Source organism: Onychomys torridus, chromosome X (genome assembly GCF_903995425.1).
Source record: "Onychomys torridus chromosome X, mOncTor1.1, whole genome shotgun sequence".
NCBI lineage: Eukaryota > Metazoa > Chordata > Mammalia > Rodentia > Cricetidae > Onychomys > Onychomys torridus.
The window spans coordinates 77,055,198-77,069,986 of record NC_050466.1 but is presented as its reverse complement, the minus strand read 5'-3'; the positions used below and the strand labels follow the sequence as shown (position 1 = coordinate 77,069,986).

Sequence of the window (14,789 nt, the reverse complement as noted above, 5' to 3'; positions counted from 1 at the left end):
GACTAGTTTTCTAGTACCAGGCATGAGTTCTTTCTTGTTGAATAGGCCTTAAGAACAATTGTAGAGATTTCCGTTGCCATCACTCTATATGCGCCACCATTGTACCTTGGGGTTATTGTGCCATGCTGGCCATTGCTGTGGCTCATAGGCGTCACAGCTTCATAGCACTGTTGTTTGCTTCCCTCCTTTGGAATCTCATATAGTGATTTCTGGTATCAAAAAAAGCCAGTCTTCTGGGAGGAGGCTTTCAGGTCAGATCTAGCTGGGGTCATCTGTGTCTTGTGTCTCAAGTGCATGGTGTCTTCAGCAATAGGGACTTGCCTTCAACCTCTGGGCACAGCAGCAGTAGCCTGCAGCATTTTGGGAGTCCCTTGAACAACCCTGACCAACAACTCAAAAGAAGGATTCTCGTGCCTAGTGTAAGGTTTTTGTTAGTCTGTGGCTAACAAAAAGGAGAACTGCCAGAACAGATGAGAAAATTTCATTTAAACTGTATTTGTTTATGCATATACATACTTAGAAGTATTGTAGGTATTTTTAGCTAAACAATTACTGGCATGATTCCTTATTTTTTCCAGATATCTTCACTATTATTTCACCCCTTCCCTTCCTTTGTCTGTATTTATTTATTTTCCTCTCTTCTCCCTAATTAGTTCCCCTAGCTTTTCTCATCTCCCCCTTTAGAGCACTTGTATCCTACGATTTTCCTCCCTACTGCTCCCTTCTTTTCCACTACAATAGTCATTTTTTCCTTTACTTGAGCTAAGAAACTCAGACGAGAGAGAACATGTGATGTTTATTTTTCTGAGTCTAGGTTACCTCACTCAATATGATCTTTTCTAGTTCCATTCCTTTGCCTGCAAATTTCATGATTTCATCCATCTTTGCAGCTGAATAGTGTTTCATAGTGTATTTGTACCAAATTTTCATAATTCATTCCTCAACTGAAGGGCGTTTGAACTGTTTCCATTTCTACTACTACTGAGCAAGTATCTGTTGAGTCCTTTAAGTATATGCTGCCATGCTGACGAGTGATGTGACTGGCTTGTAGGGTAGATTTATTTTTCCCCTTTTGAGAATTGTCCACACTGACTTACAGAGTAGCCATGACAGTTTGCAATCCCACCAAGAGTGAATGAGGGTTCTGTTTCACCACATCCTCTCCAGCACTTGTTAAGGTTGTTTTGTTGATCTTTGCCATTATGACAGGGGTAAGAGGAAATCTTAAAGTTTGGATTGACAATTCCCTAAATCCTGGGGAGGACGAGCATTTTTGAAACATTTCTTAGTCATTTTTTATTTCTGCTTTTGTAAACTCTCTGTTCAGATCCCAAGCCCATTCTTAGAATGGGTTGTTGTTTTGATTTTGACTGTTTGGTTTTTCTTAACTCTTTATATATTCTAGATATCAGTCCTCTGACAGATGTATAACTGTTGAAGATTCTCTTCATTCTGTGGGATTCCTGTTCACCTGGTTGGTTGTTTATGTACACAGAAGATTTTTAGTTTTATGAGGCACAATTTTTGTTCATGTATGTAACTTATTTACTGATTTGATGGTTTCCAATTTCCAAGGAAATTTTAAATAGTTTGGTCTTTCTCTGCATGGGATGCAGACTTTCTCCCACCATCTGATGAAAGGGCATTTGTAGTCTCCTCGTGCATTGCTGCCAGTCAGCCAACAGTGAAGTTACAAAGTTTTGCCATTTTAGTTTACCCATAGCACTGTTTGTGAAAGGTGTGAATATTTTATTGAGCTTTGCCTTTATTATTCTATAAATAAGAGTTTTAAAATATAGATGAGAAGATAAGAGTCAAATTTAATATAGATGAAGGAAGATTGAAATCATTACAGCTATATGTGGTTCAAATTTTCAGTATTTATCAAAATAATGTTAATTAAAGCACATTAGTAACAGGATGTTACAAGATTTGATTGCAAATTCCCCCTGAGGCACAGAGAAAATATGATTCTAATTGAGTGTTGAGGTCATGATGTAGGAGCTATAAAGTTTACATAATTTTGATTGAAAATAGATTTTTCTCTCATACAATACATTCGAACCACTGTTTCCCTTCCTCCACTCTTCTCATCCTCCACCACCTCACCCCTCCTCATATCCATTCTCCTTCCATTTCCTCTTGACAAAAGAGCAGGCCTCCAAGAGATGACAGCCAGACAGGACCAAACAAGATACAATATGACAAGGCAAAAGCCCTCATATGGAGGCTGGACAGTAGGAGGAAGAGTCACACCCACTCTCACTCTTAAGAGTCCCATGAAACCACCAAGCTAACAGCCATAGCATATACACAGAGAGAAATATTTTAAAAATATTCTCTCTCTCTCTCTCTCTCTCTCTCTCTCTCTCTCTCTCTCTCTCTCTCTCTGTGTGTGTGTGTGTGTGTGTGTGTGTGTGTGTGTGTTCATGAGCGCACATAGATGTCTATGCATGTGAGTTTAGTGACCATTGAAGTAAGAGGCACAATGATAATTCATCCTGGCACCAGAGGTATAGCAGTTATGATTCAGTAGATACGGGTTCTGGGAACTGAACTCTGCAAGAGCAGTACACTGCTTTAATCTCCAACCCATCTCTCTAGTCCCAGTTCACATGATTCTTAATTCGCAACAAAAACATAAAGGGATTGGGGACTCAAAGGAAGAAAGAATATTTTTAAAAAGCCGTTTGTATGTTGAGGGTACCTCAAAGTGGAATCCAATAGATACTTTCCAATCATGTCAACAGAAGGACCTTGACGAGTTCATTTGAGTCCTCCTCAGTTTGAGGGGCACTGTTGCCTATTGTGTGATTCAGGAAATCTAAAGAGAAACAAACAGGCCCGGGAGGCCACAGAACAGTACAAGATGAAATGGATACAAGAATTGTACAGCCTGTACTCTTAGCATTTGCCAAGGGGGAGGGAGCCATATATCCAGATTGTGGAAGAGAGAGCAAATGAATGCCTTCCTAGATAAATGAGTTGTCTGGAGGACTGAAGACTTTAAAAACATACACAAGAAGGGTCAAGTTTAAAGTTTTGTCGTGTTTTGTCATGAGCCAGCCGGTGGTGGTGCACACCTTTAATCCCAGCACTTGGGAGGCAGAGCCGGGCAGAGCTCTGTGAGTTTAAGACTAGCCTGGTCTACAGAACAAGATCCAGGACAGCCACTAAAATTACACAGAGAAACCCTGTCTCAAAAAAAAAATGTCATGATCTAGGAAACTACAAGTTTGACATTAATCACATAAGAATTGTTCTGTTCCTTTTACTCCTTCCTTTTTGATGTCTGCAAGCCCATGGCTATTTGCTAAGGTAGGAAGCAAGATATGAAAGTAAGAACAGAAGAACAGGGGACTCTATGGTGTGTTTGCTGCTGTTCTGGAGGACTAGAGTTTGGTTCTCAGAACCCATAACCATACTTTGCAGCCCCCTATAACTCCAGCTTCGGGAGATCTGACAGTCTTCTTGTTTCTGTGGCCATTTGTACACACACATACACATAAGTGAAAATGAATTATTAAAGATCAACAGTAGAAGTGCAAAATGTGGTGGAATGGATATGGTTAGAATTCTTTTATGTCCCATTGTAATTAGATGTATGAACTATGACACTGAGGAAAAAGATACTGAATTTCATAGGTTCTAAATCAGTAATCAGTGTACTTCTTCACTAAGAAGATGGTAAATAGAAGTCAGAGATTGAGTGAAATGAAGTGGGAAAATACTTACTTTAACTACCCTTCAATTGAATGATGATTTCTATCCTTTAATTATAAATGCAGGAAATATAACACAGCAGTCGTGGCAGAGAATACCATAGCAAGTCCAAGTATGCATGATCTTGCCTTACATCTGGGAACTTCTAATTCGGATGTTCTCTACTCCTTTCCTAACTCATAAAAGTGTCTAGAATCCACACAGGTAGTTTGGACTGAGCACCTGCTTGTTTTCTGTCTCTCTGGAACTTTGTTACATGATAGATAGTGAGTGCCGATGTGGTTGGCCTCTATAAGCCCCTCTAAACTCAGAATCTCTAATGATTTCACTAGACAGACTCATCACTTATAGGTTGATGCATTTTTCTTGCCAGGGGAAGAGTTCATTCTATGTGACTCTGCATGGGCAGGAGAGTAAAGCAGGATGCCAGCACATGAACTCTTCTGCGTTCTGCCTCTCTTTCTCTGATATGAACCTGTAACATACTCCATGATAAATCTTAGATCTTAGTACAAGCACACGTGGAGCGCTGAAAGCCTTCTTATAAAACATCCTAATTTGAAGATAATAAGGGGACAGCCACCCAGTGATGACAGCAGCGGGGGTTCATAGAATTACCCTGCTTCTTTAAATACAGCTCCAGTGTCATTTGAAGACTGACAAAGATGATGAGCATGCTGAAATTCTGGGATGTGAGTAGTAGTATGGAACAGCAGCAGAACTATTGCCTGTGGTCACAGGTATAGTTGACTTAGGAAATCAGGAAAAAATAGATCCATGCCCTGGAGAGTTGGCACTCTGAATCCTTCACATGATTTAGTGCATGTTAACTCTCCCTAAAGTGAGGGGAAGAGGAAGAGAATAAATGAGGACAAAGAGTTTATTTTTTTTTGAAAGATTTATTTATTTATTGTGTATACAATGTTCTGCCTGCATGCCAGAAGAGGGCGCCAGATCTCATTACAGATGGTTGTGAGCCACCATGTGGTTGCTGGGAATTGAACTCAGGACCTCTGGAAGAAGAGCCATTGCTCTTAACCACTGAGCCATCTCTCCAGCCCAAGAGTTTATTATTTTTTTTGCGCTCCTCTTTCTTTGTGCACAAGGAGAGAAAGGCCACAGAAAACCTACTCTAGGCACTGATTCCAGCCTGCCTGCTGCTAGCATTCCTCACCCCTCCTTTGCATTGCAGCTTGGCTTTATCACCCGGACTGAACCCTGCAAATGGCAAACGGACCACTAGTGACTTGAATTGATGTGCAATTATTCAAGGAAGGGAATTTTCATTCACAGCTTTCTATTTCTGACTATTGCATCTGAATGTTTGATATAAAATGGCATATTCTTATAATTTCCTACCAGTTACAGTGGCCATTTCAATTAGAGAAAGCTGCAAAGAAAAAAATTCAGAAAAGTAAGAACTAACAATAAAAGTGAAACATACTTTTATTGGTGAAATTATTCAGGCCACTCCACGTAGTTAAAAGGGAGGTTTACAAAGGGTAACTTACAAATGAAGGGATAGGTTGCAGGGTCTGGGAAAGGTATAGCGCAGTCCGGTGGTGTTCTCTGGAGAACTCTGCTCGGTCTACCTCCAGCGTCCTGGGTCCTGGAACCAAGAGAGGCCTCTCCTCTCGATCCTGGGTCTTCAGCGTCCTCTCTCAGCCCTGCCTTGTGGGCGTGATCATTACCGAAGCCTCAATGGGGGTTGGAACTTCCAGGCCAAGGCTGGAATGGCTACCCACTACATACTTTTTATTATTTCATCCTGATGGCATTATCCTTTAATATCTGATATTTAGCATCTAAGTATTAAGTGGAAACTTGTTGTACCTTGGAAGAGCACAGAGCCAAGTCTACTGCAATACCTCACAGTTGATGATCTCATATATCTAGTTGCCACCAAATCCATTTCATGTGGAAGTCTTTGAACACAGGAAGTCCGTTTGTTAGAGAAAAATCTAAATGTTCAGTAGCTTAATCAATTTTTAGAGATCTTTTAAAAGGATAAAGGCAAAAACAGATAACTTCTAATAACCACCATCTACCTATTGTTCATATGTATTCTGCCTTTAACAATTGCACTGATTCATTTCATTTAGTATTTTCAAAGCTTATTTATGTAGTGCAAATGGAAGATTCTTCCCCACCTTGATCTCATTAAATTTTGGGGGGTGGACCTTATTCTGTAGCCCAAGCTGATCTGGAAGTCACTTTGTTGTCCAGATTTGTCTCAAATTTGCCATTTCCCTCAGCTTCTCAAGTTTTAGAAGTAGTACAAGTCACCATTCCCAGGATAGATTCTCCTTTCTTATTACACCAAATAATATTTTAGTGTGGTGTGTGTTCCCACACTGTATCCACTTATCATTAGACACAATTCCCTTTCTTTATGCCACAGGTAGCCATGTTGTATAATTATGCTTGGTATTTTGTGGATCTGAGGTACTCTAAACCTTGAACCAACATTCAGATGGAGGTACATTATTGAAATTTTAAAAGTACAATTCATAGGAGTATGACTTGTTTGTTTCTTTTTAGAAACATGCTTTAGTGAAATCAGATATCTGATGCTCATAAGCTAAGTGTTGTCTGCCCTGACACGCACATTTTTACATGGGTCAACATGGACAATATAGACTGGCAGGGTAGATAGTGCTTAGGACTAGCCATCCAACTATCTTTTCCTACAATGTCTAGTGTCTGCTGATGCTGGAAAAACAAAACAAAACAAAACAAAAACGGATCCTATTTTCTGGCCTGAAACTTGATGCTGTCTGCTATGGGCTAGTTCAATTTCACCATAGAATTGTGCTAAACCAAAAGCAGGTACCGGCTCCATGGGAAGAATTCGATCTTCTAGCTGTTGTCAATAGTTAAAGATGTTGCTCAGTGATATCATATCAACAAAATGTTATAGATGCTAGAACTTCTTGTGGATTCTGAGTATTTCACTCAACAAACCAACTGTTTTCCTAACTCATGATTCCTGCTGAAAGCTGCAGTTTGGGGCAAGATGTGTAACAACTCTGTCCACAAGATGTGCTGTAGTCTAGCTGCACTGACGTATTATTTGGTGAAAAATTACTTTGTTTCTCTTCCAAATGAAAAGACAGGGTGAAAAAAGCCTGAAACAGTTTTAAAAAAAACCCATGAAGTTAGGAGTACGAGTAGGACGCTGATTTTGTAAAAAGAAAAAGAAAAAGAAAAAGAAAAAGAAAAACAAACAAACAAAAAACAAGATGTCTCCAAGGTAGGCATTGGGAACAAGTAGGACATTAATGACTTTTAAACTGCTTCTGGAACCTTTTTCCTCTGCCAGAAGGAAATTAACCATGCTACCTTTGCAAGCTGTGATCCACATGAACTCTTAGGGATTGTGAATTTTACATGTGGTCCCTAATTATCATGTCATTGCCTCAGCCTTGGAAGGTGCTCGGGTCAACTTCAACTTACTGGTCACAGAGGAGAGGAATCAGGTTTAAAAAAAAAAGATTCAGAAGGAAACAAGGGTAAGAAGCCACTGGTCGATCTTAGGCAGAACTTTAAATTTCAGTTGATGGGATTTACTTCAGCTGCTAAGTCTGGGCCTCCTAAAGGGCATGGGATCAACGTTACAGGTGGTTCTCATACTACTGTGTAGTTCCACTGCTTCAAAGACATCCTGATGGTGGGCCAGAGGGGCAGAATGCACAAAAAGGAGTGAGCACTTCACCTGATTGCTGTCTGATGGAGGGCTTGCTGAAAAGGTAGACTCCGAGCTGACAGCTGAGAGCATTAATTTAGGAAGCATTGCCACTTTGCCAACTTATAAGAGTGACTCTCTACCTAAATAATTTTTGCAGAGTGCTTCACATTGACCACTTTTTCTTCTATATGTTTGGAATTTTGCTGTGTGCTAGGTAGAGGAAGCCTATATAACTAGCCACAATAAAAAAATAAAAATAACTCCTTTTCTGAATCTTAAAGGGTTTCTTGGAGAAGAAATATTGAAATGTTGCACATACGCTTGTGAGTTTTCTTTGCTGTGGGAAAAATATGCCCTGTGATACTTCCTGGGAGGTAGAGAGCAAAAGGAAGCCTTCTTGTGAATTCTTCCACATTCTGCCTGTGTGGCTTTACCCTTATGACCAAGCTATATATCCTTACTATTATCACTTTAATAATTCTTAACCTTGAATATAACTATGTGCTGGGCTATGTATGTCCTTATTGCACTAGAAATGTAGATATGTTGAAATTATAATTACACTGACCATTGCTTTTAAGTCAGATAGTACACCTGCTACCAGTTTCTTATCTAACATCTTGATAATAGGCACATATATTATAACACATATAAAATAATTATGTATTTAACTGCTAATATTGTTCATGGAGATGATTAATTTCACTTGCTATATTGCTCTGAGTGCCTGACCCTGACAAGTTGCTAACAAGATCTTCACATAAAGATGTTTAAGACTCTTCTTGAGGTGGGCACGGTGGCATATACCTATAATCCCAACTCTTGGGAAGGTAAGCAGGAATAATTCTGTGAGTTGGAGAACAACTTGGGCTACATACTGAGTTTATGCAAACCTTAGCTACAGAGTAAGACCCTGTCTCAATTTTAAAAAAGCCTCCTTGAAATGAATTATTACATTGGACTAGATTAGCTGATTACTAATGGGTAAAGTGCTTCTTCTAAGTAAATAGAGCTATATAACCTTGAATTTTATTTCACAAAAAGGAAGAAATATTTCTCTAGATTGCATTTGAAGGGGCTGCAGAAGGCAACTTCATAATTACATGTCAGGATTGTATAATTTCAGAGTTATCTAAACATAGTACCTAGAAGGTGGGATATAATTAGGGTTTTATGGTCATGTTGAACTTTTGAAATGATGATGCCCCCTGACAGAATGTGGGCTTATTATGGAACTTTAGGTCAAATCAATAATTATATACAGAAAATTGCAAATTCAAACTATGAAAATATTTTTTTCACTTTCAGAACACAGATTGCCTTTTAGGTTTCAGTTAGGAACAAAGACAATCTTTTATACAGTTAATGGAGGTAAAAATGAATCTAGACAAAATAACTTTTCATTGGCACTGACATACTGTAACATTAAATCTCATGGAGTTACTTATGAACTTACCTTCAGTTATGTTAGCTAGGTTAAAAAAAATTGAAGACATAAACCCCAAGAAAACTCTCTCCAGTCAAATTAGTGGTTAATATCTTAAGTTTTATTAAAACTTATTATTATAAATTTTATTTGGCAGGGTCAATGGAAAGAGAAGTTACATTTGTGAAATTAGCTTGTTAGCATAGTACCATGATCTTAAAGATATATGGAGGTATGTTATTTGTTAGCAAATGCTTTCCTTTACAAGGAACCAGTATGAAGCAGAGGGGCTTTTACACTGCCTGTAACTAAAGTATTTCTTCAATTGAATACAAATATACTATGCATGTAAAAATACAAATAAGTTTGTTTTCACAATATTTAGTACTCTTCTGCCTACAGCTAAGGTTTTCTCCTTCTTCTATAGTAAAATGCACTTGAGTAGCCCACAAGCTTTCACAAGTTTGCACAGAGCATTTCCAGCATCATATCATCCATGCTGACTGCACCAATGATGGGTCTGAAAAAGAGTTCAGTGATGGCCTCAGTACTGATGAATCTCAGCAGGGAAAGGGCACTATTCAGTTCAGCCGATCTGATCGGGTACTCTCTCTGCATCATCCTGATGTGCTCACTGAGGATCTGCTGAGTTCTCCACTGAAGGCCCTGGATGTACTTCACGCACTGTAGGCCAGGCAGGTCTGGAAGTAGAAAAAAAATCTCTTTATTTTAAACAGCTCACCACAGAGATCTTTACATTTTTAGACCACATTCATTGTTTTTGTTGCTTCCCAATTAAAAAGTGCGCAAGCTTCTTGGTTAAAAGGGTTTTCTGTGGCAAGAATAACATGCTAACAACAGTCCTAAGTTTTCAGAAGCAACACTTTGAAGAATGAAAGAACGTGCACTCATTTCTATTGAATATTCAGTAGGCTTGTGCACACACATTTAGGAAGCACCGGCGGGGAGCCGACACACACAGAATGCAACTGACTTCATCACAGGTCCAGCTCATGCTCTGTGAAAAGGGAAATACACCTAGGAGAAATATGCCAGCTGACAGTGACAGGAAGTTTTGTCAGATTACACATATTTTGTCTTTCTTTCCCACACTTACACTGATTGTCAGTTATAAACTGTAACTCATGCGTTTTCTCTTATTGGACTTCAAGCTGATATTACTCTAGAGGTTCCTAATGAATTAAATGCTAAGGATTAATATTTTACTCACTAACCATGACTGGAAAATTGGAAAAAAAAGTTAAAAATTATGATTCTCACTAATGTTCCAAAGGGTTCTTTTGGAGAAAAGAACTGACAGAAAAGTCTGTTTTTTTTTTTTTTTTAAAGCATCCTCTTAGGGACATTGAAAGGTTTTATAAAAGATAAACATAAAAACATCACAGAGTGTAAGATGATTCGAAAGCAATTTTGAAACAGATTTGGTTTCAATAATGATATAATTTTGCTTCCTTTTGCTACCAAAATTCAATGGAAGAGTATTTTAAGAGCATTATGCTTCAAAAATAATAATCCTGATAGAAAAGAAGCATTCCTATTATAGGCAAATATCAAACTGTAAAAAGGAACACAATAAAGAAACACCTTGTGTAGATTAGAATTCTGATTTCAACAGTCCGTGCATGAACACCCTCCCTCTCTATTTCTATCCTGATACTCAAGCTTGAACCTCTACTTGATTGTGTGTATGTCCCACTGAGAAAGTTCCTCCAGGTCGAAATACGTTTGCCGAGCTGCATTTGTGAAGGCACCCATTCCATTTCACTCCACAGTCCGTGGCCCTCTCCTTAAAGTAACTAACTGTTCCGCTTTGCATTCAGAATTCCTTTTAGGATACAAACTAAGAGGTTTCCTCGTGGCATTCTCATGCATACTGTTTTGTTTGCCTCCTTTCCAACTCCTCACATCTTCGTGCTACACTCCTACTTGTACCCGCCCACCCACACAAAACTTCAATGGAAAGGCAGAAAAATGGCAGAAGGATCCCACAGTTTACATATCTCCTTATCTTTTCCTTATCTCCTTGTGTTAAAACCCATTTATTTGTTTATTATTAACTGAAAACTTTGTGTATCTTTATTATATATAAGGTTTTAAACATAAAGACAAGGGGATACAGAAAGGTAATCAGGAAAGAGGCCACACGTTTTACAGAAGTTAGATTGTTCATAAATGTGGGTGCATTACTGTTTAAAAACACAATCTGGCAGGATAAACGCCTACTGAGAGAGTACTCAAAAAATAGAGGAAGAGTGAGTGAGAGGGAGGAGAGAGGGAGGGAGAGGGAGAAGGGGAGGGAAGGACAGATGGACAGGGAGGAAAGGAGGAAGGGAGGAGGGAGGAAGAGAGGGAGGGAGAGAGAAAGACAGAGACAGGATGAGGAGGGAAGGAGGGAGGGAAGGAGGAGTGTGTGTGTGGGGGGGGGGCAAAGGATGTGAAACAGGATCAAGGAAAGTGGGAAACTACTGGAAATACCGACCTCTGAAAGCTAAGACCTGGTCTCCACTTTGAATCTCAATAGAGCAGGATTAACAGTTGGCTGAAAGAGTGAGAAAACTGGTTCTCAGATGGCCTCAAAAAATCCCCTCAATCACTTGTGTTTGCAGACTTGCAGAATCTGGGCTGGGCTGAACTCCTAACTCCCTAGGGGAGGAGCTTGGGAAGACTTATCACCCCCCCCCCCCCCCACCCCCCCACCCACCCCCAATACAAGCTCTTCTTAAAGGCAAATTTGGAAAACGGGAATAAGAAGAGCTTGTGTGAAATGAGCAAACACTTTAAAAAAAAAAAAGTTAAGCTAGTGGACTTCAGGGAGAGCTAAAGAGGGAAGAAAGAGCCATGTCCCACAAAGGCAGAAACTTCTGCAGCAGCAGATAATAAGAGTAGAGGGCCAAGTAAAAAGCTTACTTCTCACCCACCCCATCCAGTACCGAGTTTCCGGCAGAAGCTCACCCACTTGGTGGGGTATTCGGGATGTGTCCATCAGCTTCGCAGAATCTGTCACAAGGCCTCACGTGGGCTCCAACACCCCTATAGCCACTGAAAACTCCTAAGTGCCTGTGTGCGGAGGTGGTGCTTTTCTGACCTGGCGAGACAGTGCACAAGGCTGTCGTGCTTACCTGGGTTAAAGAGCACGGTCCCCTTCAGATAAGCATACTCCTTGGTATCGATGTTCAGACTCCAGCACTTGATAAAGAAGCTCTTTATGGCTTGGACCGCTGCGGCTGAGGGCAGGTGCCCAGCCTCTGTGGACAACACCGTCTGTGGCTCCTCTGTGGCCTGGGCATCTGCGGGCTCCGCGCCCTCCGTCTCCTGCCGCCTGGTGGTTAGCATCTTCTGCTGCACGCTGGGCTCGGAGATCTCCATCATCTCGAAGTGCAAGTGATCTTGGGCCAGCTCAAGCATGAGTAGGGGCGCCCAACAGCTCCGCACCAGCACCAGCTGCTGATCCAGCGGCAAGATCTGGAAGCAGGGCAAGTACTTGACAAAGCGCAGTGTCTTCAACAGGCCAGCAGACGCTGCCTCGCACACCACCTGTGGATTCTTGAGTGCCAACGGACGTTGCACGCCAGAGGAGACGTCCCACCAGGGGGCCCGGGGCTGCTCTTCCGGAGCCGCGGGCGTTTGATCCGCGCTCCCGGGCGTGCCAGAGGCAATGCTGCTCTGCTGATCACCGCACCCGTAGCCGCCGCGGTATAGGAACGCCATGGCCTGTGCTTTCTGCAGCCCCTCTGAGGCACCCACACTCTGCTTACAGTAGGACAGCTGACAACACTCGCCTCCGCGACGTGCCTCGGGCGCTTCCGGAGCCACGTGCGTCTGCTTGGCGCTAGTGAGCAAGCTGTACAAGATGCTGCCCTGCCTAGGGTGCTCTTCTCCGCAGAAGCAACAGCGGTACAGGAACGAGGGGGCCCGGCCGGCCGGCGGCCCCTCTCTGCCCACCAGGGGCTCGGCGCTGCCACAGGCGCAGCCCCAGCACGGAGCTCCGAATCGCACCCTGGGCGCCTCTGTCACTGCGCTTGACTGCTTGGCGCTAGTGAGCATAGAGTAGAGGATGCTGCCCTGGCGCGGGTGGTTCTCCCCGCAAAAGCAGCAGCGGTACAGGAGGGACATGGCTTGCCCGCCGGGCAGTCCCTCCTTGCCCACGAAGGGCTGAGCGCCGCAGGCGCAACCCCAGCACTGAGCCCCTAAGCGCACCTTGGGCTCTTCCAGAGCTGCGTGCTTCTGCTTCGCGCTCATCAGTAGATTGTAGAGGATGCTGCCCTGCCACGGGTGGTCCTCACCCGCCATGGCCCGAGGCTCCTGCAGCCCGTTCTGCCCAGTGGCCGCCGCCTGGGACTTATTTATACTGAGCGCGCACGCAAGCGCGTCCGCCTCCTCCCGCGTGGACAAGGGCGCAGAGGGGGACGCGCCGTTGTGCTTGAATCTGTGTGCTCATGACCTCGGAAGTTCAAAAGGTCAAACACTCCTTAGAAGCTGGAAATCCAAGGGGAACATCTCAACGCTGGAGCTCCTGGACCGTCCGTCCCTTCCTCACTCTACCCCTCCTTCCCCTACCTGGGGAAGAAGAGAGCAGTGAACCTGGGCAGCAAGTTAGGGCTCTGTTCCAACTCTCGCTGCTGGACTCCGAAGTCTAATGTATTCCTTTTATCGGAGGAAAAAGTGCTTAAACGGGAAAATAGTCCATTTCTATGGCATCTTCCTAAACTTTTATGGAACGATTACAATTTGTCTAACTTGCATTTTGTGTAATGTTTGGAGCGTGAGCTCTCATTTTCTAAGACCTTGAAAAGTGTTGACCACAGATCAGTAGCATAAGCATCACACCTGGAGGCTGAAATGCCTTCTCTCTAGCCCCAGCCAAACTACCTGAGTGTGAGTTTTAATGAAATTCATCCCCAGGCTATACATATGCACCTTAAATTTGAAAATCAATGTTGGAAGCTGGCAATAATAAATATTCAGTTTAATTCAGTCAATCACTCCTTCTGCCCTAGATGCTTGGATCAGAGCTGGGAGCGCTACAAACAGTATGCACTTGTAGCTGCATCTTGGAAACACAATAACCACAAGATTGCTAATGTGAGAACTTCTTATACTTTTGTAGAAGCAGAAAGATAACTGTTCCTGTTCCCAACCATCCTAAGATACTAATGACAAATACCAGAATCAGAAAGCCTGAATGCTGGCATTTGTCATAGAACCTCCTTTCTCTAGTCTCACACAGACATGAGACCAGGGGCCTCTCTCAATTCAACCATGTGAATTTTGTGTAACTTGCTAATTCTTATATCCACTAGCCTCCTAACTTTAAGAGTGCAAGCCTTTGACCTTACTGAACAGGAAAGGGGATTAGAGCACACCAATTGGTATGGGACCTCTTTCTCTTCCATTCCCCTGTGGTGGTATTGTGTTCCCCGAAATATTGTTCACTCTAATAAACTTATCTGGGGTCAGAGAACAGAAAAGCCACTATATTAAACATAGAGGTTAGGCAGTGGTAGGACATGCCTTTAATCCCAGCATTCCAGAGGCAGAAATTTGCCTGGATCTCTGTGAGTTCAAGGCCACATTGGAAACAGCCAGGCATGGTGACTCATGCCTTTAGTCCCAGGAAGTAATGGCAGGAGGCAGAAAGGTATTTAAGGCGTGAGGATCAGGAACTACAGTTGATTTTAGGCTTTAGCAGCAGTTCAGCTGAGATCCATTCAGGTAAGGACACAGAGGCTTCCAGTCTGAGGAAACAGGATCAGCTGAGGAATTGGCAAGGTAAGGAAGCGGTGGCTTCTTCTGCTTCTCTGATCTTCCAGCATTCACCTCAATAACTGGCCCTGGGTTTGTTATTATTAATAAGAACTTTTAAGATTCATGCTACATCTTGTGCCCAACTTTCGTGGTATGAATTCATGACCCGAGCTACCCTCAGCCAGT

The 14,789-nt window shown here is 42.3% G+C and overlaps 1 protein-coding gene across 1 annotated transcript; it reads right to left on the bottom strand.

Annotated features, from left to right (window-relative positions):
• Positions 1-8,941: 8,941 nt before the first annotated feature.
• On the bottom strand, positions 8,942-13,168 carry Nr0b1 (nuclear receptor subfamily 0 group B member 1). The gene is made up of 2 exons (XM_036173948.1): positions 11,978-13,168; positions 8,942-9,538 (listed from the first exon to the last, which is right to left on the bottom strand). Exons 1-2 carry the CDS (start codon positions 13,146-13,148, stop codon positions 9,294-9,296), a joined length of 1,416 nt encoding a protein of 471 aa, XP_036029841.1. The 5' UTR covers positions 13,149-13,168; the 3' UTR covers positions 8,942-9,293.
• Positions 13,169-14,789: the final 1,621 nt, after the last annotated feature.

Excerpts from the sequence above, each read along its gene's own strand:
- Nr0b1 (XM_036173948.1), bottom strand. The coding sequence starts at position 13,148 with ATGGCGGGTGAGGACCACCCGTGGCAGGGCAGCATCCTCTACAATCTA. Across the intron at positions 9,539-11,977 it reads GACCGTGCTCTTTAACCCAG|ACCTGCCTGGCCTACAGTGC; the intron begins GTAAGCACGACA and ends TTCTACTTCCAG.